The following is a 27442-nucleotide window of genomic DNA, read 5'->3' on the forward strand; positions in this document are numbered from 1 at the left end:
CATTGCCCGTCGGCAAAGCAATGGCGACAAATCCCCAGATTTATCAGATCCTCGGCTCACTAGTGATTAGTCTAGTGCCCCCGCAATTGTTGGAGCTACTTTAACTCGCCAACTCTCCTCATTTCCTTTATTTCTCTCGTTTCTGTTCGTTTTTGTGTCAGCATTTCTACCAATTATCTTCTTCATATAATCATCACAATGTCGTCCCCTGGAGCCGGTCACGAATTCCCCCCAAAGACGTCTCTTGGCAGAAGCGCGATGTGCTACTATTCGCCAATAGCATTGGCGTCAAGGTTGACGAGCTGCACTTCCTCTATGTAGGCCCCGAGCTCATGTGCACCAGACCGTACGCCACAATCTAATGGATATTCAGGAACTTCACCCGAACTTCTCGGTCTTCCCAACTTATTCTCTCATCCTCCGTACGTTGGAAGTCACTCGGAAGTTTCAGACCATTGCATTAACATACGTACCTTTTAGCATTCAAGCTCACCGATCAGGAGGTGACTGATTTCTATGCCCGCCAGAGTGCAGTCAAAATTCCGGGTGTGCCCGACCTTGATCATCGTCGTGGCGTCGATGGCCAGCGCAAGATCACAATTCTGAAGCCCCTTCCCCCACTAGCGAAGGACGCAAGTTCGAGCTGCGTAATAAGGTCATTGGCGTCTACGACAAGGGCAAGCCCGGTACTGTGGTCGAGACTGAACAGTCCATTGTGGACAAGGAAAGCGGCGAGGTGTTCACCAAGGTCCGGAGCAGTGGTTTCCTGGTCGGACAGGGTGGCTGGGGTGGCCCTAAGGGTAAGAGGATACTTCGGCATGCGAGGCTTGAGAATATGCTGACCTATCTCAACAGGACCCAGCACTGTCAACTACGCTCCGCCCGAAGGCAAGGCTCCCGACGCCACACATGTCGTTCAGACCACCCAAGAGACCGCTCACCTGTACCGGTAAGTACCTTGTGCATACAATAAGCACCTCGATCATTCTACCCAAAGATGGTGGATGAATCAAGAGTCCGGCGCTAATTCCCTCTCAGTCTCAACGGTGACTACAACCCTCTTCACGCCACACCGGAGCCCGGCCAAAAGATGGGCTTTGGTGGTACCATTATCCACGGTTTGTTCAGCTGGAACTCTGCCGCACACGGCATCCTGCGCGAATTGGGTGGTAGCAACCCTGCCAATATGAAGGAGTTCGAGGCTCGCTTTGCCTCGCCTGTCCGTCCCGGTGACAAGCTTACCACTGAGATTTGGAGAATGGGCAATGTTGTAGATGGCTATGAGGAGGTTCGCTTTGTCACTAAGAATGATAAGGGTCGGGTTGTGTTGAGCAATGGCCGTTGTCTGTTGAAGATCACCGGCGTGAAGAGCAAGCTTTGATAGGTTGTCTATGTATACAGCAGAGCTCAGCTGAATCGGATATAGTTTGCCTACTATAAGATACCTGCCTAGACCCCATGCTCAATACGTTTCGATAAAATAATTACCCGCAAGATGACTGAGCCTCCGTCAACTAAAGTTCCTTATGAACAACGAAACCTTCACAAGGGGCACCGATACATCAAGGACGTCAACCCTTTGCTATCATGTCGTTGGTCGGCCGGCATGGTACATCCTATCCAGATCCTGCAAATACCTCGCTTTATCTCTTGAGACCTACTCGAAGTCTGAGATACTCTAGATTCACAGATTCAGCTCTATCGGGCCTCTTATACTTGCACGTGACCATAGCCTCGGCTATCCCGGCCGCCAGGACCCGAACATGAACCTAAATGCTACCCCGGATTCGAACGACCTTTGCTGCATTGTGTATATTCTCCTCATTTTAAGCCATTTTTTTTACGTTTTGGCCATGAGTCTTGGCTGGCGTACAGCGCTCAAGTCGAGTGGGCTATGGAGTCGTGCAGGGTAAGATGGTGTCCCGCCTTTATCATCTCACGTTCAATGCTAAATTCATATGTGAGTAGGCCTAAGGGATTAGGTCTTCGCTATTCTCCCACTAGTGCTCTCACTGCTCTGGTACGTATATATTACAGTGAATTTATACTCAAACTTGTGTGATCCCAAGAGAAGCTCTACGAACGGTTCGAGGGCACCAAGCATTCCGTACCGTTCCATACATGATACCCAGCCCTGGGATCACACTTGTTCCGACTGAAATTAACATTGATTATAGGCAGCTAGCTGCCGACATGTAACACCTGCCTCCGCGAGACCGCTCAACACTGCGGTGGGCCACAATGGTCCTCCATTGACTCGGCTAAGCTCCGACATGGTATCTCTCCCAGGTAGAGTCCAGCAGAATCAAAATAAGACGTTGAAATAGTGGGCTACTTCCAACCCCCAAGAAAGTTGAGTAGCAGCTGACATGTATTTCACAGCGGCCGATTCTTCCTCAGGTTGGTGATCCAATGCAATCATAGATGGTTAATCTCCTGTCGACAACTGACGTTTGGATCAGAGAGAATTGCCAGTGTCCTAGATGTATTCACCCAGATACAAAACAGAGAATAAGTGACACTTTCTCTGTAGGCAACCTCTCAATTCCATATTACTGTACTGTCTCTGACGCTACTACTACAGATCCCACAGGAAGTCAAGATAGAATCAATCAAGGAGACAGAAACTGCCGTCGAAATCCAGTGTGAGAAACGATATGCATCAAATTGGCTTCCATGCCCAGAACTGACACTGTCACAGGGTCTGATAATCACCTGGGACATTATCCATTCGAGTGGCTTGGTCCGCATGCGCAAAACAAGTATGCGGCTACTACCGAAGCAATTAATTCGGTGCCGTCTACTCACACAGCTTTGGAGGGTCCTCGGTAAGTTCCTCTACTGCATATCAACAGGGTGGTACTGACAGCATGGGAAGGCAATATACACCAGTCACCAATCCAGCGGAGAGTCCCAGAGTACAATACGAGGACGTGATGTCCGACGATAAGTCACTCGGTAACTGGCTGAACCTCATTGTAAGTCTCTTGGTTCCCACATCTATGATCAAATTTGCTAATATCTATGAAGTGGACCCATGGATTTTGTTTCGTGGACGGTGTCCCTGTCAACCCACAGGCAACCCAGCTTCTCATTGAGCGCATCGCATTCATCAGACACACTCACTATGGTATGTGCTGGAGCTCTTTGAGTAACTAGTTCATCTGGCTAATATGGCTTCAGGTGGATTTTGGGACTTCACAGCCGATTTGACCTTCAAAGACACTGCATACACCAATGAATTCCTGGGAGCACATACAGACAATACTTATTTCACAGATCCCGCGAGACTGCAATTATTCCATCTGCTATCCCATACCGAAGGGACTGGGGGTGATAACCTCATGGTCGATGGGTTTGCAGCAGCAACTCAACTCCGTCACGAAAACCCGCAGCATTATGCTGAGCTGGTGAAGCATAGGCACCCGTGGCACGCAAGTGGGAATGATGACACCTGCATACAGCCGTCAGCCATGGCACCAGTCTTTTCTATGCATCCAGACATGAACTCGATGTACCAAATCCGCTGGAATAACTATGACCGCGCACCGAAGGTCAATTGGTCGGCAGAGGAACAGTCCTCGTGGTATGACGCTGCGCGCCATTACAACGAGATCCTACAGAGTAAGGAGATATGGACGAAGCTTGAACCCGGATCGGCGCTCAGTAAGTCTTTCTTGTGCCATTGCGATGGCCACGGCTCACATGTCCATTCTAGTCTTTGATAATTGGAGAATGTTGCATGGTCGCTCTCAATTCACTGGGAAGAGGCGAATGTGCGGCGGCTACGGTATGTACTGGGTTTTTATTTCTTGATTTTCTCTATGCTAATGATGCACCAGTCAACAACGATGACTACATCTCTCGACTTCGTCTACTCAAGTGTGGCCGAGAGAATGTGTTGAACAACTTGGGCAACATCCGAGATGATGACCAAAACCCGTATCATTATTTCTAGACTTTGACTCTAAACAGTATATACTAGCAATCATGCACATTTTAAAGACGGAATGAAAGACATTTCAAGGAGAATGAGTCGAATTGCACCTGATTAGAAACGCATATCAGATCACGTGACCCTTTATGGCTGACGTTGTTGGAGCTCGGCCACCGACAGCTCTTCCTCCTAGCAACCTTTTTCTCATCCCACCCCATCCCCCCAAAACCGATCGGCTTGCTATCTCTGCATTACTGAGGCCTCCACCTTTTTATTTCTATAATCCCCAATTTCGATTCCGCCATGTCCACCCTTGAGGACCTCGAGGACCTTGAGCAGGAGCAGAGAGAGAAGAAGCAAGACCAGAACGATGGCAATGGCAAGAAGCCCGAAGGCGACGGCGATGCCGAAATGGAAGATGCCGACAAGAAAGACGAGGAAGAGGAGTTGTTGGACGAGGATATCCTGAACTCAAGCACGACAGACATCATTACGCGAAGGCGGATGCTGGAGAACGAGATGCGAATCATGAAAAGCGAGTTCCAGCGTTTGACGCACGAGCAGAGCACAATGCGGGAGAAGGTGAAAGATAATCTAGAGAAGATCGAGAACAACAGGTGCGCTTTGACTAATCCCTATATTCGCCGTCCTGCAAGCTTGCGGAGCTTAGTGACCGGCTTGCGGTCCGGTGAGAAGACATGGCACCCTTGACAGTGACTAACATCTTCATCTGCGATTACCTAGACAACTACCATACCTCGTTGGAAACGTCGTTGAGCTACTGGATCTTGATGTGGAGGCAGAGGCAGCAGAGGAAGGGGCCAATATCGACCTGGATGCCACCCGCGTAGGCAAATCCGCTGTCATCAAGACCTCCACCCGTCAGACAATCTTCCTTCCGCTTATTGGTCTCGTTGATCACGAAAAGCTTAAGCCCGGTGACCTGATCGGTGTCAACAAGGACTCATACCTGATTCTGGACACACTACCGGCCGAGTATGACAACCGTGTCAAGGCCATGGAGGTTGATGAGAAGCCTACGGAGAAGTACTCAGATATCGGTGGTCTCGATAAGCAAATCGAAGAGATCGTGGAAGCTATCGTAATGCCGATGAAGGAGGCAGAGCGCTTTAAGAAGATCGGCATCAAGGCTCCCAAAGGTGAGCTACCTTCCCTTCCGTATTGACTACAAATCTAACCAGTATCTTTTTCACTTCGCAGGTGCTTTGATGTACGGACCACCAGGAACCGGTAAGACACTTCTAGCCCGTGCCTGTGCCGCCGAGACGAACGCCACATTCCTCAAGCTCGCCGGACCCCAACTGGTGCAAATGTTCATCGGAGACGGAGCCAAACTTGTGCGCGACTGCTTCGCCCTAGCCAAAGAGAAGGCGCCCTCCATCATCTTCATCGACGAGCTGGACGCCGTCGGTACCAAGCGATTCGATTCAGAGAAGTCCGGTGACCGCGAAGTGCAGCGAACCATGCTGGAGCTCCTGAACCAACTGGACGGCTTCGCCTCGGACGACCGCATCAAGGTCCTAGCGGCAACCAACCGCGTGGACGTGTTGGATCCCGCCCTCCTCCGTTCCGGTCGTCTGGACCGCAAAATCGAGTTCCCGTTGCCGAACGAGGAAGCGCGCGCCAACATCTTGCAGATTCACTCGCGCAAGATGTCCGTCGAGGACAGTGTCAACTGGGCTGAGTTGGCTCGCAGCACGGATGAGTTCGGTGGTGCCCAGCTCAAGGCTGTCTGCGTTGAGGCTGGTATGATTGCGCTGCGGAAGGGTCTGAACAAGATTGGTCATGAGAACTTCGTTGATGCTATCGCTGAGGTTCAGGCTAAGAAGAGGGATACCAACATGGGCATCTATGTTTAGAGTAGAGGGTTCATGCTTTTATGTCCTGATTCAATACACGTTCAATGCTATTCTGTCTCGAGTCATGTATGCTAGGGCTTGAATCCATGATGCCGGTAATTCACATTCATGAATGAGTCTTATACTTTCTAGTTATCCAATAACTATTTCCAAGTAACTAGTTAGTTTATTGGAATTAACTAGGCACTTCCATACCACGCCAATAACGCAGCCCGATACGTACTCGTAGCTAGTCAAATATTCCAGATCCCATGGAAGCTCCTTTCTGAGCATGTGTATTGTAGCGTATATCAGTACCAACTGGTATCCGATGAAAAGAAAAGTAAACAGAAAATAGATAAAACAAAATAAGACGCAAAGATGCAATGGTCATAAAATCCATGCCAACACCATGGCTCATCACACATGAGATTTGCTCCATCGCAGGAAAAAAACCAGCTAAAATCCATTCAGTTCTTCCCCTGAGTATCCTTAAGCGTAACAATACGATTAAGCACCAACTTCTCATCCGTCGACTCGCGATCAACAGCAAAGTACGCAACACGCATACCCTGGAATCTCACAGCATGCTTATTAACGCCCGGCTCAGTAGCACCCTGCTCCTTAGGCCAGGGGGCCGACTTCTCAATATCCCTGAACCCGACCTCAACCATAGCATCCTTATAAATCTCCTCAGAATCGGGATTGATATCAGCGAGGAAGCCATCAGGATGCGCAGAGGGATCCTCAGACTTGAAGAGGGAAGAGAAAGCGCGGACCTCGGCGCGGATGGGACTATTGTGCGCGGGCGACTCGGCGATCCAGTGGATGAAGGACTTTGGTTTCTTGGGCTGTTCGCCATCGGCGGGTTTTTCGTATTTGGCGTGGACGCAGGTGACTTCGCCGGTGGCCGGGTCTGTTTCGAAGGAGGTGGCGGTGATGGGGTAGGGGACTTTGAGGAGGCCGACTGTTTTGCCGGGGGCGAGACGGAAGTAATCGGGCGAGTCGACGGGGCGGAAATCGGAGCGCTCGATGTAGACTGTGCGGGTGAAGGGGATGTTGTGGGTGCCGAAGGAGGGGTCCTTGGAGAAGGGGCAGTCGAGGAGCTCGAGGTGGTCGGCGGGGAGGTCGTCGATGATGACCTTGAGAGGCTCGAGGACGACCATTAGACGCGGGACGGTGGTTTCCAGGTACTGGCGGACGATCTGCTCGAATTTGGTGACTTGGACGTTGGTTACGTTCTTTGTTACGCCGAGGTCGTTGACGAAGGCGAGGATTGCGCCGGGGGGGACGCCGCGGCGGCGGAGGGCGATGAGGGTGTAGAGACGTGGGTCGTCCCAGTCGCGGACGTGGCCTTCTTTGACGAGCTGGATGATCTTGCGCTTGGATAGGACGGTGCCGGTGATGTTGAGACGGCCGTATTCGCGCTGGTTGGGACGGTAGACTTCTAGCTTGTCGCAGAGCCATTCGTACGAGACGCGGGAGAGCTCGAATTCAGTGGTGCAGAGGGAGTGGGAGATTTCCTCGATGCTATCGCACAGACAGTGCGCGAAGTCGTAGGTCGGGTAGATCTTCCACTTTCCGCCGGTGAGGTGGTGCTGCTTGTCCTCGGAGCCCATGATGCGCCAGGCGAACAGATCCCACATCTGCGGGTTGGGGTCTGTGATATCCTGCTTCATGCGCAGTGCCGCCTCGCCGGCCTTGTATTTGCCGTCGCGCATGGCGCGGAACTCGGCCAGGGACTCCTCGATGGGTCGTGTGCGGTGGCTGCAGGCGAAACGTTCTCCGCCGCGCTGGCCGCCCTCGACCTCACCGCGCTGGGCCTTGATTTCGGACTTGGTGCAATGGCAGACGTAGGCGCCATCGCGCTGGATGAGGTCCTCTGCAAGCTCGTAGAGACGGTCGAAGTTGTCGCTGGCGTTGGTCTCACGCACTGGAGTGAAACCGAGCCATGTCACGATCTCGCGGATGGCGTTGTAGTACCGCTCCTCCTCACCTTCGGGGTTGGTGTCGTCGAAGCGCAGAATGCACTCGCCGCCGTGGTACTTTGCAAACCCGAAGTTGATTGCGATGGCCTTGCTGTGTCCGATGTGGAGGAATCCATTGGGCTCAGGAGGGAATCGTGTGCGGATCTTGGGGACGGTCTCGGAAAGAGGCTTTTCCTGGTACACGTCGTGCAAGAAGCCGACCTTGAACATGGTATTGGGGTCCCGAGGAGCAGCAGCCTCCTTGGGCTTGGGTGCTGCTTTGCCTGCGTTGGACTCTTCCTTTTTAGGCTGATTCTGTTTGGCTAGCAGCTTGGCCGCCGCTTTCTTAGCCGCTGCGGCCTCTTTCTTCTCCTGACTCTTGGACTTTTTGGGGGGTTCCGTAGGTCCAGCGGCCTCCTTGGGCCTCTCGGGCAGGTCAACGGGCTTTGCGGGGTCCATTGCGACGGTAACGATTGTGAAAGCGAAGGTGGGGGAGTATTTTTTTTTCTCAACGAGGGGGTCTTTGTATGGGATGCTTATCAGCTGGCATTCGCTTATCGGTCCGATTCAGCCCGGGATGACTCATCTTAGCCCTGCAGATGGCCCCTGAAGTGAGTAGTGACAGGATACGAGTTTTGAATAAGACGAGAGATTAAATAATAGTAAGTCAATTCATATGCTCAATTACTGTGTATTATGCAGCCAAGGCTGTACAGCTATGATACAGAGAGTATGTAGACTCAAATGATAACAGGGAAGACAATGAGTGTCGCCCATGAACATTCCACCAACGCGCCAATGAATGATACAGGAAAGTCCATGGGACCAAAAGCCAGAGCTTTGTGTGCGCATTAGACGATTATATGCAACGCCATCTCCGTACGCCTGACATGGCAGCGCGTATATCATGAACCTTGTACAATGAAACGAGAACCTGGGAAAGAATGGAAAGAGAGAAGAAACAAGTGTGGGGTATATGGCGTAGAGTATATAGACAATAAAGGGGAGGGGTATAACAAAGGACGGTGGGTATAGGGACGGTTCAGAAGAACTGTTTCACGTCGATAAGCTCTGTATTGCCTGGACGATCACGCTCCATATGGAACCACCAGTCCCGGCCCGTTTTGTGGTTCCAGGATCCAGTACAGGTATCCTTGTCCCAAGGCAAGGCCGAGCCCATTGCACTGCTCATTGGCGTGATTGGGGTCGAGGGTGTCGGCGGAGATGTAGCTCGGCCACTCAAACTGCCCCAGTTGAACCGGGACGTACTGGACATAGGCGAGGTAGGCTCCTCGGGAGTTGAAATAATTGGGCTTCGGCTGCCGAAGCAATTGACACCGACCCCGGCAGCATATGAGAGTGACTGATTCGAGGCTAGCAGCTGCTTCCATCCAATCAAGCCGCCATCTAATTCCTGACCAGCGATGTCAGGACGGAGGATAAAGTGAGGGATCGAGGCACCAGTTGCCGGATCCCGAATACCGCTTCGGCCCATGAAGGTTGGCATACGGAACTCGTAAACTGTCTTCGGGCCGCTGTGGTCATTATCCTCGTGTTTGAATCGCTGGCAGGCAGCCCAGATACCGTAGTCGTCCATGTCTTGATCCTCATCCTCGAATTGAGAAGCCTGCACGTTGTCCGGCATGTATGCATCTGAGTAATCTTGAATCAGTACCGGCATGCCCTCCTCGGTATCCTTGGCGGCCATGTCAATGAATGTCTGAGCGCGAATTCGCGCCGATGTAAGGTTGTTCCCCGCAGGAAGAGCGAGCGGGCGAGTATTCACGGACCCGTGGGAGCTGCGAGGCAGGCTGTACCGGTCTGGTCGCAGTAAGGCTTGGCCTTTCGGGATGGGTCGACAGGCAGCCTGGAGCACTCCTGGGGGCTCCACGTCGGAGGGTGCGCGAAGGGATTCCAGTTGGGGGAAGCCGGCGGATATAATGCTTTGGGCGAGGTGATAGTTGGCGGTGTCGGAGGGTTTGGTAGGTTTCTGGAAGGGGAGGGTATCAAGTTGGGTAAGGGCGGTGCCTGGGTCTGGGCAAGCCACATCCCAGTGAAGGTATTTTAGTGTTGATGAGGCGAGGATAGGCTGGAAGATCATATGCTCATTCGGCAGCTTTAGGCACTTGCCGGTCTGCACGATCTTGAACCGTTCGAGTTGACGTAGTGAGGCGAGAATCTTCGAAATGACTAGCAATGACTCGACATTTTGCTCCACCAAGACCAATGTTTTGAGGGAGAGCGATTCAGGGCGTGATGTGTACTGCGAGAGACCGGCATCTGTAATTCCGGGCAAGTTTTCCAATCGCAGTGACTCCAATGGAGGCAGGCACAGCAATGCGTTATTATCAAAGGAGTCTTCGTTGAAGGAGGAAATGCAGAGATTTCGCAATGAGGGGAGAAGATTGAACATGCGCAGGGAGATGCTAGGTTCCAATGCACCATTTCCGTTCAATCCATAGAGCATCAAAGTCTCCAAATTGGACCAAGAGGTATGGTAGTTCAGAAACTCGAACATTTGGGAGGGACCGAGGCTTCCAGGGCAGGAGTCATCGCGGGTTGACATTTCGGACACTTCTGCAGCCTCGCCCAAGATCCATGTGTGCTCTTTCAGCTTCTTCCGGGTCGATAGTGCATGGGTCAGACGATCGAATTCGTGATGGTACGGGATTGACAAGCCTAGAAGACGCTCCAAGTTGGGGCACACCATGACCACGGACGCGACCAGATCGCGATACTCCTGCCATGGTGAGCTTTGTTTCGTCGTAGTAAAGAGCAAATCTAATTGAGGCACCCGGAGTTCATAGACAAGGTTGGCCAGTAGTTTGCGTTCCCGAAGGGTTCGTCTCAGGAGCTTTAGGCGACTCCCTCTCTTCAGACGATATTTCTTCAATTGGGCCGGGGAGTCATTTCCGACAATATGGATACTGTGATAACTAGTGTGGGATGCTCAATTAGCTAACTATCCTAGCTTTCTTGCTAATCTTGAATCCATCAGAAGAAATGGAACGAGATGTACTCACAGAGGACCTCTAACAGCCTTTTCCCAAGACCGACAAGTCAAGGCTAAGGCATGTAAATCGCGCTGAAAGCACGTGGTACATCCTGCTTGATGCTGACCTTTGTGTAACTCTTCCAAGTGGTGGATTATCACTTCATAGACCTCCTGGGGCACGCGCCGTTGAATTGGTTCGGTGAATTTGGGAAGAGAGTTGACGGAATCGCCTTGACGAAAGGATGACGATGCCGAGGAAGGAGAATATGTGGTGGGCGCGGTTGAGGCAGTGTAGTTGGTCTTGTAGGAAGATATCGAGGAGGTTCGGGAGGTAATTGAATAGTTGGAGTAGTCGACATGATCCTCTGGAATGGACGTGTATAGCACAGGGCTCTCTGTTCTAGTGGCGACAACGCTCATTGTGAATTTGCTCTGGCATTGGTGCAAGAGACAGACACGAGGAGGGGTGAAAAGTAAAAAAAGTAAAAAAAGCAAGGCCAATTCCTAATAGGGAGGTGGAGGGGTTCAGGAATGTAGGGCGTTCGACAAATGGCGTAATATATGGGGATCGGCGCAGTTCAGTGTTCCATACAATGTAGTCAAGGAACACACACATACAACCTGTATTGAGGAATGTGGTCAAAATTGAGTGAAGACAGAAAGAGTCAAGAAAAGAAATCACATATGAGAACGAAGAGGGGTTGGAGGTAGGTTCGAGCAACGCGAAAAGCGAAAGTCAATGAGCAAGTCGATCACTCCCCACATAAGGAATGAGTTGAAGGAAATATGCATGTTGGAGAGCGGAGACGCTCGGGTGACAGGGGCGGTTCAGGGGTTGAACTAGTTCATTGTGCCCTATCGCAGGGATCTTCGGATCAAAGGCTGGGGAGATATGGGAATGTTGCCTACGGAGTATTGACTTGGAGAGAGTATTCTTGTGTACTGAGATGTGTTCATCTCAAATATCCCAAACATCGTCAACTATCAAAAGATCAAAATTTCTTTAAACGAGAACGATGCCAGATGGTTTTTTATGGCACTATTCCCACTTTGTTTTAGCTGAGTGGGTATTTTTTAGTTAGGGCCAAACTTTGCCCCTTTTCTTCTTTCTTCATACAAACACGTACATGCACATGCATCAGATTAGCAGTAGTTTATAGTACTGATAGTAGTTACTGATAGTACTGTTGTAGTACATAGTAATAGGTAGCAATAGTAGCAGCAGCATCCTGAGGAACTAGAATATTCCATTAGTCCTCGAAGTAACAAACCAAACGGCCCAAGCGCATATCATCCTGCAGGCCAATCAAATAGGCAATCAGACGGCAGAAGCTCCTTTCTTATTTCCTTTCTGACTCTGTCTCCATACTCCAGGGTTCACAAACTACATTGGCATCTCTAAGGAACCTGAAACCACGTTCATCTTTACTACCTAAGCTGCCAATGATCTATTGCACTCACTGGAACACTAAGTCCTCCCTAAATACCCCTACTCCCTAGCATAGGCTAGCAACCATCTCCCGAGATCGACTCCCAGATCGGCAGAAATAGCCTAACCTCTCGGCCAATGGCTCAACCTACGGAAAAAAACACCAGCCATCCACAATAGTGAGCAAGACAACATAAATCCACACCCATTTCCAAACAGATCCCAATCTGGGCAATCACTGTGATTTGAAATTCTCTGAAAACGTGGCTGGTCCACTCGTTCGCGCTACCTGCATCGTACCTACATGTCTCGGTAGTTACTCCGTACTTCGTATGTCGTCCAATGCGGACTCGTGGCTTTACATGCATAAGCGGAGCGTTGTCCGGGATGGGGTTGGTGAGTTCTATTTATACGGAGTGTGTCTCGAATCTCGTATTTGCTTACTGGCGTGGGAAATTAACATAAACAGTATAACATATATTGCAGAATGGAGCTGAGCTATCTTATACATACACTGCGTATGTTGTACATGGTCGATCGAGCCGAGTGGGTATTTGAGTGGATAAATGCAGGCAATAAAGGTGAATGGGTGTGTGCAGCCACGAGGCCGAGGGCGTTGATTGAATCCACTTCGAGTACCCCATGGACCACGCGATGGGTAACTCGTTCGGGTGGCTTCCACATGGCTGATAATGAGTCCACAGTAGAGTCTTGGAAGGAGCCAGTCCTGAAACTAAAGGGAGTTTAGATGATGCAGGTATGGGGAGGTAAAATCAACGTTTGTTAGATGTTGTAGTTATTGATTTCGTTCACACCTACATGTACATACATCTACTTACCTGAAGATTTCCTAACGGGCCGATGTGCGACACATCAGAGGAACACGTCAAGCCCGGAAGAATTGCTACGCAGAAAAACAGCGCCAGAGGCTCAGAACGAATCAGCAACATATTCCACCGCAACGGATAGATAGATTGCATTGTTGCAAGGATGAGTTCGACCGAAACAGCATGTCCGTCCTCCCCCCATCACACATGCCGATGTAGACCGAGCCCCATGAAGCCGTGCCGATACCCATGCCATTCTTCAACGCCATGAAAATGGAACTCCAGTAAAACAAACCCTCTGCCCCCCCTTCCTTTGTCGTCAAATCTAGATAACTCCGGCCTAGCCGCCCAGATATGGATATGCAGGAAATGAAGAAAGAAAAGAACCGCTGTGAGAAAAGATACCTCCCGAATTACGACTGTACCGCAATGGAAGAGGGAAAGACGCGAAAGTACAAGTAGGAGAAGAGAAAAGAGACCCGAGGAAAACACCCAAAGAGAAAAGTAGGTATCAAGATTTCAGACACCACGAGATAGAGAATAAAGTTATCAACACTGTGCTGGAGACTAGGATAGCAGTCAGAAGACAAGAACAGGCAAGCTCGCTTCGGCTACATTCGCAGATCCCTAGAACATGATGACGATGGAGACGCAGTGACATTACCCAGAACCCAACTCCACCAAACACGCAAGATTCCCCCGGGGATTCTGTGAACAACGAGAAGGGGAGGAACTGTCAGGAAACCCAGGGCAAGGGGTATGTGGCTTTGGAGCTTTGGACTGGTTGGAACGAATGGGAGGACCGGTCCACCTCGAGAATCGAAGATCATAAATGGCATCAGGAACGATACAAGATGGCCCGGTCTCAATCCGGCGCCCGACAGCACGAAAGAGAGTGGGTGGCAAGAATTCGTAGAAACGCCACCTGGATGGAACGGGAATCGGAAACAACGTGAAAGCAAATGGGAATCGGAAGCCCATATTTGACGGGTTGGAAATGATGCATCCCGAGGGCATGTACAAGACAGGACGAGAAATAAGAATGTAGGCCAGATCAAGACTCCATGATCATGCAGTAGGAGAAGTAGAAGAAAACGTAATCACATGTCAAAAGTATCGTCAACGTTGAAAATCCCAGATTCGGTACCGTCGTGCGTCTTCTGAACGCCCGTCATGGGTTGGTCGACTGAGTTGTCCGACCGGTGGCCGCGTTGCCACTGGTCGTCGTGCAAGCCGTCGTCTTCCATGTGGTCACTGTCGTCCAGGAGGTGATGGTCAATAGAGCTCTCGTTCACGAAAGTGAAGCCCTTGAAATTAGCTTGCATCCCCGGGGACAAAGGGGTGGATGCTGGCATGAGGCCATTCGCCAGATTTGCTGCCCGGAGATTGAGCGAGTTGTTCAGCTCCATCGCATTCGTGAATTCGGGATCGAAGTTGGAGGTGTCGGTCTCAGATTGCAGCTGCGGCTTGAACGGAGGAATCACTTCCTTGCGGCAGAGAGTATCCCAGTCAATATCGTGGAAGAATGGGTGTGCCATGAGCTCCTTGGCATCACCGTTGGCGCCAAGACGGTGCTTGGGGTTACGGTTCAGAAGACCCTTGACGAAATTCCTTCCCTCGGTGCTGAGTGCGTCACGAGGGAACCGAACTTTGCCAAATGCGATATTCTTGTACATCTGCTGGGTGTCTTCGGCGTAGAACGGACTCCAACCACAGCACATCTCAAACACCAACACTCCTAGGGACCAGAAGTCGACCATTTTGGTGTATCCCTGCTCATCGAGCAAGACTTCCGGGGCCAGATATTCAGTGGTACCGCAGAAGGTGTTGGTGGTGTCGTTCTGTGATAGATTTGCCTTGGATAGACCGAAATCGCAGAGCGCAATGTGACCGTTGGCATCTAACAGAATGTTCTCGGGTTTGAGATCACGGTATACGATGTCGTGATCGTGCAGATGTTGTAGGGCCAAAATCAGCTCGGCAATGTAGAACTTCGCCCGAGCCTCTTGGAACCGGCCCTCGCGCTGCAAGTGCCAGAACAATTCACCGCCCGACATGTAATCAGTCACGAGGTACAGATCTGTTGGTGTTTGGAAAGAGAACTTCAGCCCAACGATGAACGGAGAGGCTGTCATCGCAGTGCGCACCAAGATATTGCGTTCTCCGAGGGTGTGCACGACTTCCTTCTTCTGGATAATGACCTTCTTCGAGAGCACCTTCATCGCATAAATGCGCTGCGTATCCTTCTTCTTGACCTGGTAGACCTGTCCGAAGGTTCCTTTGCCGATGAGTTTGAGGATGAGGAAGTCGTTAGGCCCGACCTGCTTGCGATCTGTCTTTTCGAACTTCATCTCGAGATGGATTTCTCCTGACACTTGATTGTCGCCGGCACCACGAGCGACCAAGGGAAACCACCCTTCGAGTCGACTATGGTCTTCCTTGAGATTGATACGCAGGCGGACGTGACCCAAGAAAGCTTCCTGGTTGTTGCGGTCGTAGACCGTGACATTAAGTTCCGACCGATCGCCCATTACGTCGCTGCGAGACTGTTAGTGATTGTTGTAATGGTCGATGCTGGGTGTGGAGTGGGGGGTTATCATACAAGGTGGCCTCGTGATCCCAATGCGGGTCTGTCACAGGCGTCCGTCCCTTGTGATCACCTTCGACTGCACTGTTGTGACTGCTTGATCGGCTCTTCAAAGGAATAGCCATGGGCCGACCAGCGGCCTCCTCGGCATCTGACTCCAGCTGACGCCTTTTCTTTTCCTCTTCGCCATCGCGAGCACCTTTGGAGATGTATTCGTTCCATTCAAACACGCACACCACATACGGATCGAAACTCGGCCGCAGTCCCCGCCCATCGGTAATCTTCACGATCAATTTACCGTTGATCGGGCCGGTGGGGGCACCGCTGCCCATGGATGACGTAGACTCCGATGGCGACTTCGAGGGGAATGCCTCGTCGAGTTTCATAGTGATCTCGTCCGTAGAGCTTGCAATGTCGTCAGACTTCGACTGGGATTCTGTAGCCTCTTGCGAGGTCTCCGGTGAGGCCGTGGTGGCGGCCTGTTCTTGGGTGGCAGGGACCTCGTTGGACATGGCCCGAGGAGGAGTAAGAGGTGGGGTGTTCTTTACTCGCGACCCATCGGGCGCGTTCTCAGTTAGCTTGGCAAGGTTCTCAGAAGATAAAGAGACTGGCGGTTTCTCATGGTCGAGGAGGGGAACTTCAGACAGGAGAAAGGCATCTGAGGGAGGAGGGAGGGAAGGGTTGGAAAAATCAGTGGCAAGCACGGGGTCGTCAGAAACGCTGGACACTGGGAGAGAGGTTTGACGGCGGGAAGGGGAGTCATCTGGATAAGTGTGTGTGGGCGGGCTGAGGTATTTCTTCAGAGTGGTAAAGATGGAGGACACGCCTGGACTCGTCCCGAGTTCCGCCTCATCCGACTCCTGCTGCAACAGGGAGTGCGGAGGCGAGGGCAGACCGGAGTGTTCATCCTCCATCTTTTCTATCCCGTCTTCCTGCTCCATCATGACAAAAGACTCGGAGGAATCGGAGGAGTGGGCTGAAGGCGCATTTGATTGAGTGTTCGCAGAGGACTTCGACAAGCATGACCATAACCGCGGCAGACTCGCTTTATCACCGGAGAAAGAACCAACCTGGAAGTAGTTGTGCATAATGGACGGGAGACGCTTGTCCGCTGGATCGGGTTCCGGGGTTGCGATTCCAGTCGGTGTCGGGGTAGATTCGTCTGACCTGATCTGGTCTGGGTTGTCGTCGTCAATTCCAGAGCTATTGAGAAGGGAAGTAGTCAGCGATAGAGCGACAAAGATGGTCTGAATAAGAACTGCATCTGGGCCGGACTGAGAATCTTCAATTCTCGACTCGTAGGTGAATTCCGACAAGGTCCGGAGAGGGAAGGCAATAGATGGAGAGGTTGTGGGAACAGGCCATCCGCATCCTCGAGGGGTGTTTCATGCAGGGCAACCGGAAACAAGAGCAGCAGACAGTTATGCAATGCGGTGTGAGGGGATCATGGACCCTCTTTTTCCTCCAACCCCGCCTTTCAAACGATCGTGGGAGGCAAGGCAAATATAGAAGTGACTCACTTCATTGGTTTCATGTCGTCGCCGTGCAACACGGGTCCACTCTGCGCAGCCATTGTGTTTCCATTCAACGTTCTCCTGAGGAGAACTGAGTCGAAAATAAGGAGGAAGGAAGGGGCGGGGGGTGGAGTTGGGTGAAAATGGAAGAAGTGGAAAAAGAAAGTTTGAGGTTTTTTGATGAGCTAAGGGAATTTGCGGGATGTCGAACCCGATGGATCTCGGCTTCGGCGTTTTCCCAACGAGAATGAAGATTTCGATGTGAAAGAGAGGAGGAGAAGTTTGTTTAATGTTTAAAAAGTAGTTCCGATATTTTTCTGATTCTTGGTTTTCTTGTACGGAGTAGTATTGTGTAGAGAGTGGGAATTTCTTTTCGGTAATGGACCCCACAAGATAAAAAAGGGCGAGTGATCACTGATAGTCCATGTTTCCGGTGCGTATTAGATATGGTCTTAGGCGAGACGCAGTTATATAGGATCGTGATAATGATCTAAGATTAGGCAAAAGCAGCTGAAAGCGCTCTGACCATAAGCAGGTGAGATACAAGGTTCGGAGACTAGAAAAGAAAAGGCAGTTGATGCATTATGTACCTGAAAGGTATCTGATTACATCTGATTCCGTCTAAATCTCCTTCGCTAATGGCGCATATTCAATTGGAATGAAAGAACCCAGACGTCATGTGGGGGAAAATGCAACAGAAGCTGAGAATATCGAGGCCATAGCCTACGCCTAGCATTGCCCGCAGATAAAGTACAGTACTTACAGTACATTCTTTTTCTTTTATGCAAGAAAACAAGATTCTTTTTGACTTCACGGCCACTACTCCGACATTAAACTCTGTACCTTTCGAGGCTGAGACGTTTGCCTCTCAGCATGCGCCTTGTCATCTTTTCCTTTTTTCGTGACTCTTTGATCCTAATTTGATCTATTTTCTTCTTATTTTCCTCTTATCACATTCTGAATCTCCATCGGGACATCACCGCTCTCGCGGGGATAATACTGTGTACTGTGTACTCACTTTCTTATCGTGACAACGTCGGCTCTAGCATCACTTGGATTCGGAGCAATGTTTCCTTTACATATGGCCAGAGTGGATTCCATGGTCTCAAATCAAGTCCATCTATATGTAAGTACAAAATATTGTGAATGCCTCGGATGCCCGTTCCATTAGATACTTGGAATTGACTGCACTGTGAAACCCATAGATCCAGTTCCGATCTACATCGATGTACATTGTTGACAGATCGCGATCGTGGCACTTCAACTTTCAATACGGACCGGGCCTAGCTCTCAGCTCCCCTTGCATCTGCATAGGTGAATCGTGAAATATGCCGTGGCACGAGATGCTGAAGTGTTGACACTTCCAGATGCGTCATCGGGCGTGACCTCAGGTCCCTCTGCAACGCTAACATGCGGTTCGGCGGATCTCAGGCCCGGGAATGATGTACGGTCAAATATGGGTGCTACAGATGTGCACTCGCTGTGACTGTATAAAACCCCGATTGCAGTAGCAAGAGAGAGCTGGTGTCGATCTCCGTCTTGTACATCGTAGTATCCACGCCTCCGAGTACGCGGGGGAGAGAGGACGATCGGCAAGCTCCCCCAACCCCTCCTCAAATTATGACGAATGGTGTCGTAGGGAAGTAAAGATCCACGATTCCCAAGGATTAAATCTCAATTCCTTGCACCCGGGGCTTGCATAGAATTGACGGACATTATTGGGTATCTCATTCCATTTATCATGGGTTCGTGCGGATGATACTCCAATTTCGGGGTTCCATGACAACTTCTCAGGCATACAACCTTTAATTCTGCATGACCTCAATGTGCATGTTCCGCTCTGCACACTGCACAGGACCAAGTCCGAGCCTACATCTGATTTGCAGGTCATCTGCGCTAAAAAGCTGTGTCATGATCTGCCTGTATGAAAGTTCTCATCCGATAAACTCTGTCAGGCCCTACGGTTTCTGCACAATTTGAACTGGACTTGGAACAATCGTTTCTTTCTTCAGTGGGTGGACCGAAATTCGAGACCTTCTATTAGAATATGAAACTCCACAGAAGATTACATTGTATCCTGTATCAACCCGGAAGAGCCCATAAGCAAATCAGGCCTAGGTGACTTGCTACCACGGTTGAAACGATCTATATTTGTTTCAGAGGAACTCCCATATGGGGCTGTATGTTTGAAGGAGCCTTTGATGCAATTATCTCTTTGTTGGATTGGTATAATTAACACCTGTGAACCAATGATAGCGCTGAATGGCACTCGAGAGAGAACGGTGCTGCTGTACGAAGTAGATCTTGTACAAACATTGAAGTATTTGACTCGTTCATGACTCGATCATGAGCATTGAATCCCCGCACTCTCATCGAACATACTAGCCAAGGATAGGGTAAAACAAAGCCTGAGACGCTGTGACTGTGCTATGCGGGCAACCTATTATGTTAACTTGACAAATTTCACACGGCAATAGCGGTAGAAGGCCTAGAATTGGAAAGAACGTGATATCGAGAAGCAGGACCAGGGTGTCTGCCGATCAACGGCCAGGCAGGTGCGCAGAGCCCGAAATGCTCCGCTGGAGGAAAGAACGGGGGTGACATCATATGACAAGAAGGTGGGATTTAGGTTTGCCTTGTTTGCCTTGTTTGCATTTGGAAATGAGGTGGAGACTCGGGCAGGTGCTTTGTTTTGTTTGCACTGCAATCACCAAGTGGGTCCAAAACTCGGATAATTAGCGGACCGTCGCAACACAGCTTCCTCTCCCATTTGCGCTCCGGTATCAATCAAGGCGGTATCAATCAAGGCATAATCAAAATGCCTCGCAAACTCAGGGCCGCCGCCCAAGCGGCTGCGAAGTCAATGAGTGAGAGAATCCCAACCCCCCATGCGCACGTGGGCGCACGTGGTATCACGAGCGCCCTGATTCTAGACGCGTTGCGATTAACCAGCTATAGAAAATGTACCGACACTTCCAGACGGGTCTGATGAGGAAATGCTCGACGCGCCTTCCTCACACCCCTCCTCGCCCGAGCCTGAACCCGCGCCTGAACCTGAAGCTTCGCCGGAAAAAGATCACGACGATCAGCCTGAGCCCGAACCTGAAGCGGAGAGCACAGAAGCTCAGACTGGCGAAACACCAGCCACACCCAAACCAGAGGAGGAACTAGGTGTTTCTACCCCCGCAGAAGACTCTATTCTGCCCGATACCGATAACACACCATCCTACGGCCCTGGTCGCCCATCCTTACCACCCCGCGGAAAGCGTCGTCTTGGTCGCCCACCCAAGAACCCCAGGCCGGAGTGGGATCCCGCGAACGGCGAGGAACCACCTCGAGTGACAACCCCAGTCAAGAGACGTCGCGGTCGCCCTGCTGCTAGCGGTGGACGCTGGGCGCGCAATCGTGGACCTTCCCATCTCACACAGGTGCCTGTCGATAAGGAAGGAAACATGATGGATGTTATCAACGACGAGGTCTCGATCCCGCCGGACCCAATCGGTGCCACCAAGGTCGACGAGAACGGCCACCTTCAAGGTGGTCGAGAGTATCGAGTTCGCACCTTCAAGATCCTCGGCCGCGGTGATCGCCTCTACATGTTGTCGACCGAACCAGCTCGTTGCATTGGGTTCCGTGATTCATACCTGTTTTTCCAGAAGCACAAGATGCTTTACAAAATCATAATAGATGACGAGGCCAAGCGCGATCTGATCGAACGCGATCTCATTCCTCACTCGTACAAAGGACGAGCCATTGGCGTTGTCACCGCGCGATCCGTGTTCCGTGAGTTCGGCGCAAAGATCATCGTCGGCGGCAAAAAGATCACCGATGACTATGACGAAGCGGCTGCTCGTGAGCGCGGCGATGTCGAGGGTGAATTGGCTGTTCCAGAGGACAGACTTCCTGGACCAGGAGAGGAATACAACAGGAATCAGTACGTTGCCTGGCACGGTGCTAGCAGTGTCTATCACACAAACGCGCCCTCTGTCCCGCTTGTGGGCGGAAAGCCAGTTGACACCAAGAGACGCCGTGTGCCAGTTACCGATGACAACTGGCAGCTTGAGCATGCCCGCTCTGCAAGGTAGGTCTATCTTTGATAGCGAGCGATTCATAGGGACTTTGTGACTAACACCTTCTCTAGCGCTTACAACTCGAAGCTTGCCGAAGCGCGCCGTGCGAATCTGAATGGCGTGTACGATGTTCACACCAACACCATGCAGTACCCCAAGATCATGCAGCCAACCCACGCCCGCTGGGAGCGCGTCCCACCCGCTCCAGCGGCCACCGCAGGCGAGTTGGCTACGGACCTGAACTCACTGAACTTTGACAACCGAGGTTCCCAATCTGGTACCGAAAACAAGAATCCCGACGAAACTCAAGAGTCGCCCGAGACCGCAACCGCCGAAGCCTCCGCTGCGAGCTCTACTAATACCTTCAAACCTGTGCCTGCCCATATGCACAACCGCTATCTCGTCCAGGACATCATCTACGAATCCCCCCGTATTCCAACATGGGCATCCCCGGTCCTGATGGCGACGTGCTCGACGTCGGTCCCAACGGCCTGATCAGCCTCGCGCCCCCCACCCACCCCGAGTTCATGACCCCCGAGATCATCGCACTGCTTCCGCCCGAGTGCAAGGAGGCTCTCATTGATGCTGCTGCCCACGAGATTGAATGGAAGAACCGTTGGTCCACTGAGACTCAAGACGGCGAGCGTACTCAGCCAACCAAGAGCTACGCTTGGTACCCATAAGCTACGCTTGGTACCCTTAAGCTAATCGGACTGGGTTTTCTGTTTTCTTCTTTCTGGAAAATTCTTTTAGGCGCAATTTTATGGATTAGCATGGGCTGGGTGGGCTGGAAATGGCGGGCGAATGCCGCTGGCGTTTATCTTTTCTTTTTACCTGCTCGAGTTTGCTTTTGCATTCTCGTATGGCAGATGGTTTTCCTGCTTGGGTTTGTTTTTGCATTCTCATATGGCAGATGGGTAGGTAGATTTATTTCTATCTTCATGATCTAGTGACTGGTTTCTTTTTCTTCGGTTCTTGCTGGGACTTGGTCTATGACGACTTTGAGTCCTGGCTGGGGAACCCTAGATAATAATGAACAGTCCTTGAAACGGACATTTTTATTTTATTTTCTGTTCTTAGTTAGGTAGGATCTTCGTCGTAGACATTGCTCTGATATGAGCCTATGAGCAGCCTAAGTGTTCTTTTCCGTTGTTGTACATCAACTTCCTACGACTACCTACGACCTCGAATAATTATGAATGCTGAAACGTTGGAATTAAGATCATAGCCTACAAATAGAGAAGGGCAAAAAAAGGATAAGCCGATTCTAGAAACTCCATAACAGCGCAAAATAGAACAGGAAGTGAAAGCCAAAGATTCGACCGAGTTAGTCGGAGGAAAGCGTGCCGAGTGAAACAGCCAGGTAAAGTGAAGCACAGACAAGACAAATCAGCGTGATACCTGGAAAATAACCAGGCAGTGTTGATCGTATGGAGGGCAAGATGGACAAGGAAGTTAGGTAGGTAAAATAAAACTGTCAGAAATCCGGGCGTCAGCGCCGGAAACAAAAGGCGCAAAGGGCTTGCTTGATGAAACGGCCGGGTCATGCATGCGAAAGTAAGACGAGGAACGGAGGAGAGGGAGAACGGAGGAAATGAGGGCGGAGGTCGCGTGGCTGGAAGTAAGAGGCTGTCACATGGCCATTTCCGCGCGCAACTTGGCCAGCTCTGCTTCTTCGTCCTCCTCCTCTTGTGCCTTGGTAGGGTGTTTGACTATATGGACGAAATCCAGTTAGAAAATGAAGGTATGTGAAGATGTAGTCTAGGGTTAGGCGCGGACTCACGATCTGTATTCCCCGCAGCAGGTAACCGGTCCAGTTGGGTGCCCACTGGTACGGCTCCTGTGTTGAGCATCTTTGCGTCCATGGCCTCCTGCTCCAGATTCTCGAGTTCGGCCTCGAGGTCTTCCTCGTCCGGCTGTTCGCCGATAGGGAAGCTGGTAATGACACTTCCGATCTCGGCGCTGAGCGCGTGCTGGTCTTGGAGCTCCTCCCTGCAGCTTGTTAGTAAAGCCGTAACATGAATAACACAAGCCGCAAGATGGCATTATTGAACAGGGGAAATAAGAGCCCGGCAGCAACATACATTGTCTTGTCCACATCCTCGAGCTTCATTCCACCATGAATCTGCTTCATAGCGGCACCGGCCTGCTTCATCGCGGCCAAAGTCTCGTGGTTGATATTCGCGGCTTCGATGGAGTATATCTGCTGCTCGAGTTGCATGATCTGTGCCGAGGTCTGCTCGAGATTCTTCTCGTGGACCTTTTTCCGTCGGAGAGCGTTTTTGGCAGCTGTTCAACATAGAAAAAGAGAATAGTTAGCCAACTTGTCCAATTCAAGTAAATTTCAAGTGATGATCTGCAAGTTCGACAACCCATACCATTCTTATCGGTGTTGATATGCTTCCGCGCCAAAGCGTCCTGTTCCGCAATTTGAGTCTCGACATGTCTTTCGCGCTTCTGCAACCTTTCGAGCTGCTCGCGCAGCTGGAGGATAGCGTTCTTAGGCGCATCCTTGCGTTTCTGAGCGGCAGCCCCGCCGAACCAAGACCACATGGCGATATCGGTGTCTGTATAACTGGAAACCGGGAGTTGTAGACTGAAATAAATTAAGCCCCGGACGTCAGATAAGATGCCCAGAGGAGACCTAGTAGTCACCGAAATCCGGAGTGAGGGAGGAGCGGAGAATAGGTTGTTTTCTTTGGTTGCCGCAAGTCAGGTGGAGCGATAGGCTCCAGGCAAACCCAGCGGGCTGACAGGCGAAGACAGATAGTGGCGTTCGAATAATAAGCTCCGAATGACCGGAATGTTTGGGAGCACACGACTGGGTTGGAAGCGCTATTCCAGGCGGACAGTTCTGGATGATAGCGAAGTTGGAGGGGAGCCCGAGTTTCCCCTCGCTGAGCCTATGACATACACGGTCACGTGCGACAACGTTGACTTTGGGAGCTATTCGGGCTTCGTTCTTTCTCTTTCAATCGGCGCACTTTACAACTTGACAATGTCGAGTGTCTTATCCTACTAGCGCAGCGATGAATGGGCCGCGTCCCTCGACTCGCGCGTTCCTTTCTGATCTCTCGTCTCTACAGGAAGACTCGAAGATCCGCTTTCTTGGCTGGTGCGTCGGGCCAGAGAACATACGAGTGTAGATAAGATCTGGCGATACTAACGATGGTTTCTGCGTTTGCGCTCGCACAGCGTGACACATTATAAGATCAGCACTGGCCATCTGATCCTGGAACACAACTATCCACGCAGCAAGACCACACCAAGCTCTGTATCTGTCGATATCAATGGCATCCTTGAGGACGTGACTGCTGAAGCGCTGCACGTGGGGACATGGCTCAATGTCCTAGGCTATGTGAGAGATTTGGAGCCAGCGCCGCCCCCATCCTCGTTCTCATCAACTCCTGACGATGCAAGTCAGCCGAGTCAGAGGCCTTCTACGGTGCCCCCTCGCCCAGTGTACATCGAGGCAATCCTGGTCTTCCCAGCTGGAGCTATTGAAATCGGAGAATATGAGCGGATTCTTTGCAATAACCGAGATGTCGAGCAACTGATACGGTCTACACATTGAGAAACATCTGTGGTAGAAATCGAAGGAATCCACGCGTTATGTACTGGGACGCTCATGCATTGGGTATCAGGTAAATAAACACTTTTCAAAGCCTTATTTTCAAAGCAACGGGGTTCAAGATGTTGACCAACATACGTGCTAGGCATAACTCCACACCCTAAACCGCTTCGTCAACCTTCTCCTCACTAGACTGATCCGCCTGTTGAGGCAAAGGCTGTCTCCTAGCCCTCTTTCCCTCCAGCTTCATCTTCTCCTCCTGCATGCGCGTAATCAGGGGACTCTTCATACGAATCTTATGTCCATACTTGTAGAACACAATCGGGATCGGCACAATGGCAACCTCCAACAAACCCAGCAATGTGCCTGACCAATTCGGCCCCAGACTGTCATACATGTAAGAGCCAGCGAGAGGCAACACACCACCGAGAACACTCCGAATGACCGAGTTACCGGCCAAAGCAGAAGCAGCGTACATCCCGTAGCTACCGGTCAGATAGTTGGAGGAGTAGATGAAGACACCGGTATTACCAGCGCCGAAGGGAATGCCTGCTAGAATGGGCGCAATCCAGTGAATAGAGACCGGGGAGCAGGTCCATGCAAACCAGAGCTCTCCGATGGGAATGATAGCTGCACAAATGCACACGAAGGAGACCATTGCTTCTGGATATACTTTCCCGGTTTCTGGATCTTTGGGGTGGCTGTCAATTAGTCGGCGGATAAAGGGCTCGCAGGAGATTGTGACGAGGACGCCGAGACCTATGCCGAGGAAGGCCAGGCCCGAAAGACCTAGGTCCCAGCCGCGGATTCCTTGGAAGACGATTGGGTAGGCGACAAAGCAGAGGTAGAGAATGCCGTAGATGATTGCGATATAGATGTTCCAGAAGATGCTGGGGATGTTAGCTTTGTATTTTCTGGGGCGCAGTGGTATGTTTAAGGGTTAGCTGAACTCACCAGATTGGTTCCGAGACGGCCATCACAAAGGGCCGGCTGAGATTCAACTTGAGAATCTCGTAAAGGCTCGCCTTTTCATCGTAGCGACACCACCAGCGGGAATCGCCGCTTTCTTTGCGAAGCTTGGCTGCCTTATTTCGAAGCAAGGTCGGTGCATATGTTTCCTTGATGGAAATGGCAAATGCCAATGCAATAGCGGACAGCATGAGTACAATCCAGCACATCCAACGCCAGCCAAGATATTGAGTGATGAAGCCGCCTATCACAGGGCCAATGACTATACTCTTGTTAGGATTGAATCCTATTATGTAAAAGAAGAAGACAAAAATGAACACACCTGGTCCATTCAGCGGCCCAAGACTCCAAATAGAAATTGCCAATGCGCGATGCTCATCATCAACCAGATCAGCCACCATACCAGGCGCCGTGGAGATCATGACACTCCCAAAGAAAGCACCGATGAAGCGGATAACGATCAACTCCGTAACAGATTTAGCGAGTGCGCAGGGAATGATGAGGATCGTGAATAGCGCTAGACAGATTACACAGACCGGTTTCCGTCCGTAGACCTCGCTCAATGGGGCCATAAGCATGGAACCGATGGCAAGACCGAACAAGTAGAAAGTCAAGCCGAGGGTGACGATTGGCTTAGACTGACCGAATTCTTCGGCGATCAGTGCAGTACCCGATGTATAAGAAGTTGAATACAGCACGCTTCCGAGATGTCAGCCTCATATATCCTCCTACAAGGCTGAGTATGGAGATGGATGCTTACACGGTGAGAGTATTCCATGACAGAAACACAAGACACATGACTTTGTAATTGAACTTCCAATTCATGGGGTTCTCGGGGTCATCCTCGCCATCCCAGTCGACCTCATAGTCGGGGTCGGCGGTGGCATTTGTCGCGACTGTCGTTACTCGCTCTGCCAGTGACGAGACGCGAGCCGTTAAAGTTGTTCCTAATGCATTGTGATCGGCCACCGAGTCTACCGTAGAAATCGACACAACAGAGTCAGTATCCCGGGACACACATCCAGTATGTTCAGGCCGTTCCTCTTGGCGCTCCAAGCTGGAGTGTTGGGATGTCATCCCCTGAAGCTTGAATTATGGCGTTGAAGGACCAATAAGTAGTGAGAGATCAGAGAACCGGCTGAGAAGCTTATTTAGGTGGTATATGAGACCTCACGGCAAGCAAGTTACTTAAGTGATGATCAAAGTGTTGGTGCCATGAAGGACGTACACAGTATGTAAAATGAGCCCCTATGCTGTGGATCCAGCTGTGAGATTCCTTAGACAGGATTAACGATATAGGGGACAAATAAGTCCTCGACCGGGTATACAACCTTTGAAGCCTCGGAACTTATAGACAGAGTGAAATGGTAGAGGCTTATCAGTCAAAGAGCGGGGGCCATAATAAGCATATTCAAGCGAGAGTTGAAAGTGCCGATGATCAACGCCGATACCTCGGTCAGCATGGGGTGGCGCTTACCCATCTTAGCTTAGGGCTAGACATCGTGGCATGGGCTGGTTCATATACTGATGGTACCTGTTCACTCATGTTCAGGGAAGGAACACTCTTCAACTTGCCTACAGGTATTAGCCTAAAGAAATCAATGTCCCCTTTGGAACTTTGATACTCACCCTCACAGCATGAACTGTGTACACTTATGTGAGTGCCTTGATCGACTTACCCATTTTCACAGGACAACCGTGGCCTTATCAAAATCAT

At 50.9% G+C, this 27442-nt stretch overlaps 10 protein-coding genes across 10 annotated transcripts; 5 read left to right on the top strand and 5 right to left on the bottom strand.

Annotated features, from left to right (window-relative positions):
• Window positions 1-361: 361 nt before the first annotated feature.
• N7515_006799 (putative peroxisomal dehydratase) lies at window positions 362-1381 on the top strand (the record flags this gene model as incomplete). Its single annotated transcript, XM_056667543.1, has 4 exons — window positions 362-422; window positions 609-800; window positions 856-949; window positions 1039-1381. 4 exons carry the CDS (start codon window positions 362-364, stop codon window positions 1379-1381), a joined length of 690 nt encoding a protein of 229 aa, XP_056521139.1.
• A 1295-nt stretch (window positions 1382-2676) lies between these two features.
• Window positions 2677-3958, top strand: N7515_006800 (putative trimethyllysine dioxygenase TmlH; the record flags this gene model as incomplete). Its single annotated transcript, XM_056667544.1, has 6 exons — window positions 2677-2828; window positions 2918-2978; window positions 3031-3130; window positions 3184-3666; window positions 3719-3790; window positions 3843-3958. 6 exons carry the CDS (start codon window positions 2677-2679, stop codon window positions 3956-3958), a joined length of 984 nt encoding a protein of 327 aa, XP_056521140.1.
• Window positions 3959-4240: 282 nt separating this feature from the next.
• Window positions 4241-5817, top strand: N7515_006801 (proteasome regulatory particle base subunit RPT5; the record flags this gene model as incomplete). Its single annotated transcript, XM_056667545.1, has 3 exons — window positions 4241-4554; window positions 4682-5097; window positions 5159-5817. 3 exons carry the CDS (start codon window positions 4241-4243, stop codon window positions 5815-5817), a joined length of 1389 nt encoding a protein of 462 aa, XP_056521141.1.
• A 449-nt stretch (window positions 5818-6266) lies between these two features.
• Window positions 6267-8222, bottom strand: N7515_006802 (glutamine--tRNA ligase; the record flags this gene model as incomplete). The annotated part of the gene is made up of 1 exon (XM_056667546.1): window positions 6267-8222. One exon carries the CDS (start codon window positions 8220-8222, stop codon window positions 6267-6269), a length of 1956 nt encoding a protein of 651 aa, XP_056521142.1.
• A 583-nt stretch (window positions 8223-8805) lies between these two features.
• N7515_006803 (uncharacterized protein) lies at window positions 8806-11178 on the bottom strand (the record flags this gene model as incomplete). The annotated part of the gene is made up of 2 exons (XM_056667547.1): window positions 8806-10690; window positions 10787-11178. The coding sequence occupies 2 exons, from the start codon at window positions 11176-11178 to the stop codon at window positions 8806-8808; spliced, it is 2277 nt and encodes a 758-aa protein (XP_056521143.1).
• A 2936-nt stretch (window positions 11179-14114) lies between these two features.
• On the bottom strand, window positions 14115-17174 carry schA (serine/threonine protein kinase SCH9; the record flags this gene model as incomplete). The annotated part of the gene is made up of 3 exons (XM_056667548.1): window positions 14115-15552; window positions 15617-16804; window positions 17122-17174. The coding sequence occupies 3 exons, from the start codon at window positions 17172-17174 to the stop codon at window positions 14115-14117; spliced, it is 2679 nt and encodes an 892-aa protein (XP_056521144.1).
• A 2759-nt stretch (window positions 17175-19933) lies between these two features.
• On the top strand, window positions 19934-21868 carry N7515_006805 (chromatin structure-remodeling complex subunit RSC7; the record flags this gene model as incomplete). Its single annotated transcript, XM_056667549.1, has 4 exons — window positions 19934-19982; window positions 20074-21196; window positions 21257-21661; window positions 21685-21868. The coding sequence occupies 4 exons, from the start codon at window positions 19934-19936 to the stop codon at window positions 21866-21868; spliced, it is 1761 nt and encodes a 586-aa protein (XP_056521145.1).
• Window positions 21869-22817: 949 nt separating this feature from the next.
• N7515_006806 (ESCRT-III subunit protein SNF7) lies at window positions 22818-23738 on the bottom strand (the record flags this gene model as incomplete). Its single annotated transcript, XM_056667550.1, has 4 exons — window positions 22818-22897; window positions 22969-23177; window positions 23270-23474; window positions 23564-23738. 4 exons carry the CDS (start codon window positions 23736-23738, stop codon window positions 22818-22820), a joined length of 669 nt encoding a protein of 222 aa, XP_056521146.1.
• Window positions 23739-24214: 476 nt separating this feature from the next.
• On the top strand, window positions 24215-24759 carry N7515_006807 (nuclear telomere cap complex subunit Ten1; the record flags this gene model as incomplete). Its single annotated transcript, XM_056667551.1, has 2 exons — window positions 24215-24300; window positions 24381-24759. 2 exons carry the CDS (start codon window positions 24215-24217, stop codon window positions 24757-24759), a joined length of 465 nt encoding a protein of 154 aa, XP_056521147.1.
• Window positions 24760-24916: 157 nt separating this feature from the next.
• Window positions 24917-26802, bottom strand: N7515_006808 (MFS transporter; the record flags this gene model as incomplete). Its single annotated transcript, XM_056667552.1, has 4 exons — window positions 24917-25646; window positions 25711-25987; window positions 26048-26424; window positions 26486-26802. 4 exons carry the CDS (start codon window positions 26800-26802, stop codon window positions 24917-24919), a joined length of 1701 nt encoding a protein of 566 aa, XP_056521148.1.
• Between the last annotated feature and the right edge of the window lie 640 nt (window positions 26803-27442).

The sequence above is a fragment of the Penicillium bovifimosum genome (assembly GCF_028826915.1).
Source record: "Penicillium bovifimosum strain IBT 22155 chromosome Unknown utg000005l_segment0_segment0, whole genome shotgun sequence".
Lineage (NCBI taxonomy): Eukaryota > Fungi > Ascomycota > Eurotiomycetes > Eurotiales > Aspergillaceae > Penicillium > Penicillium bovifimosum.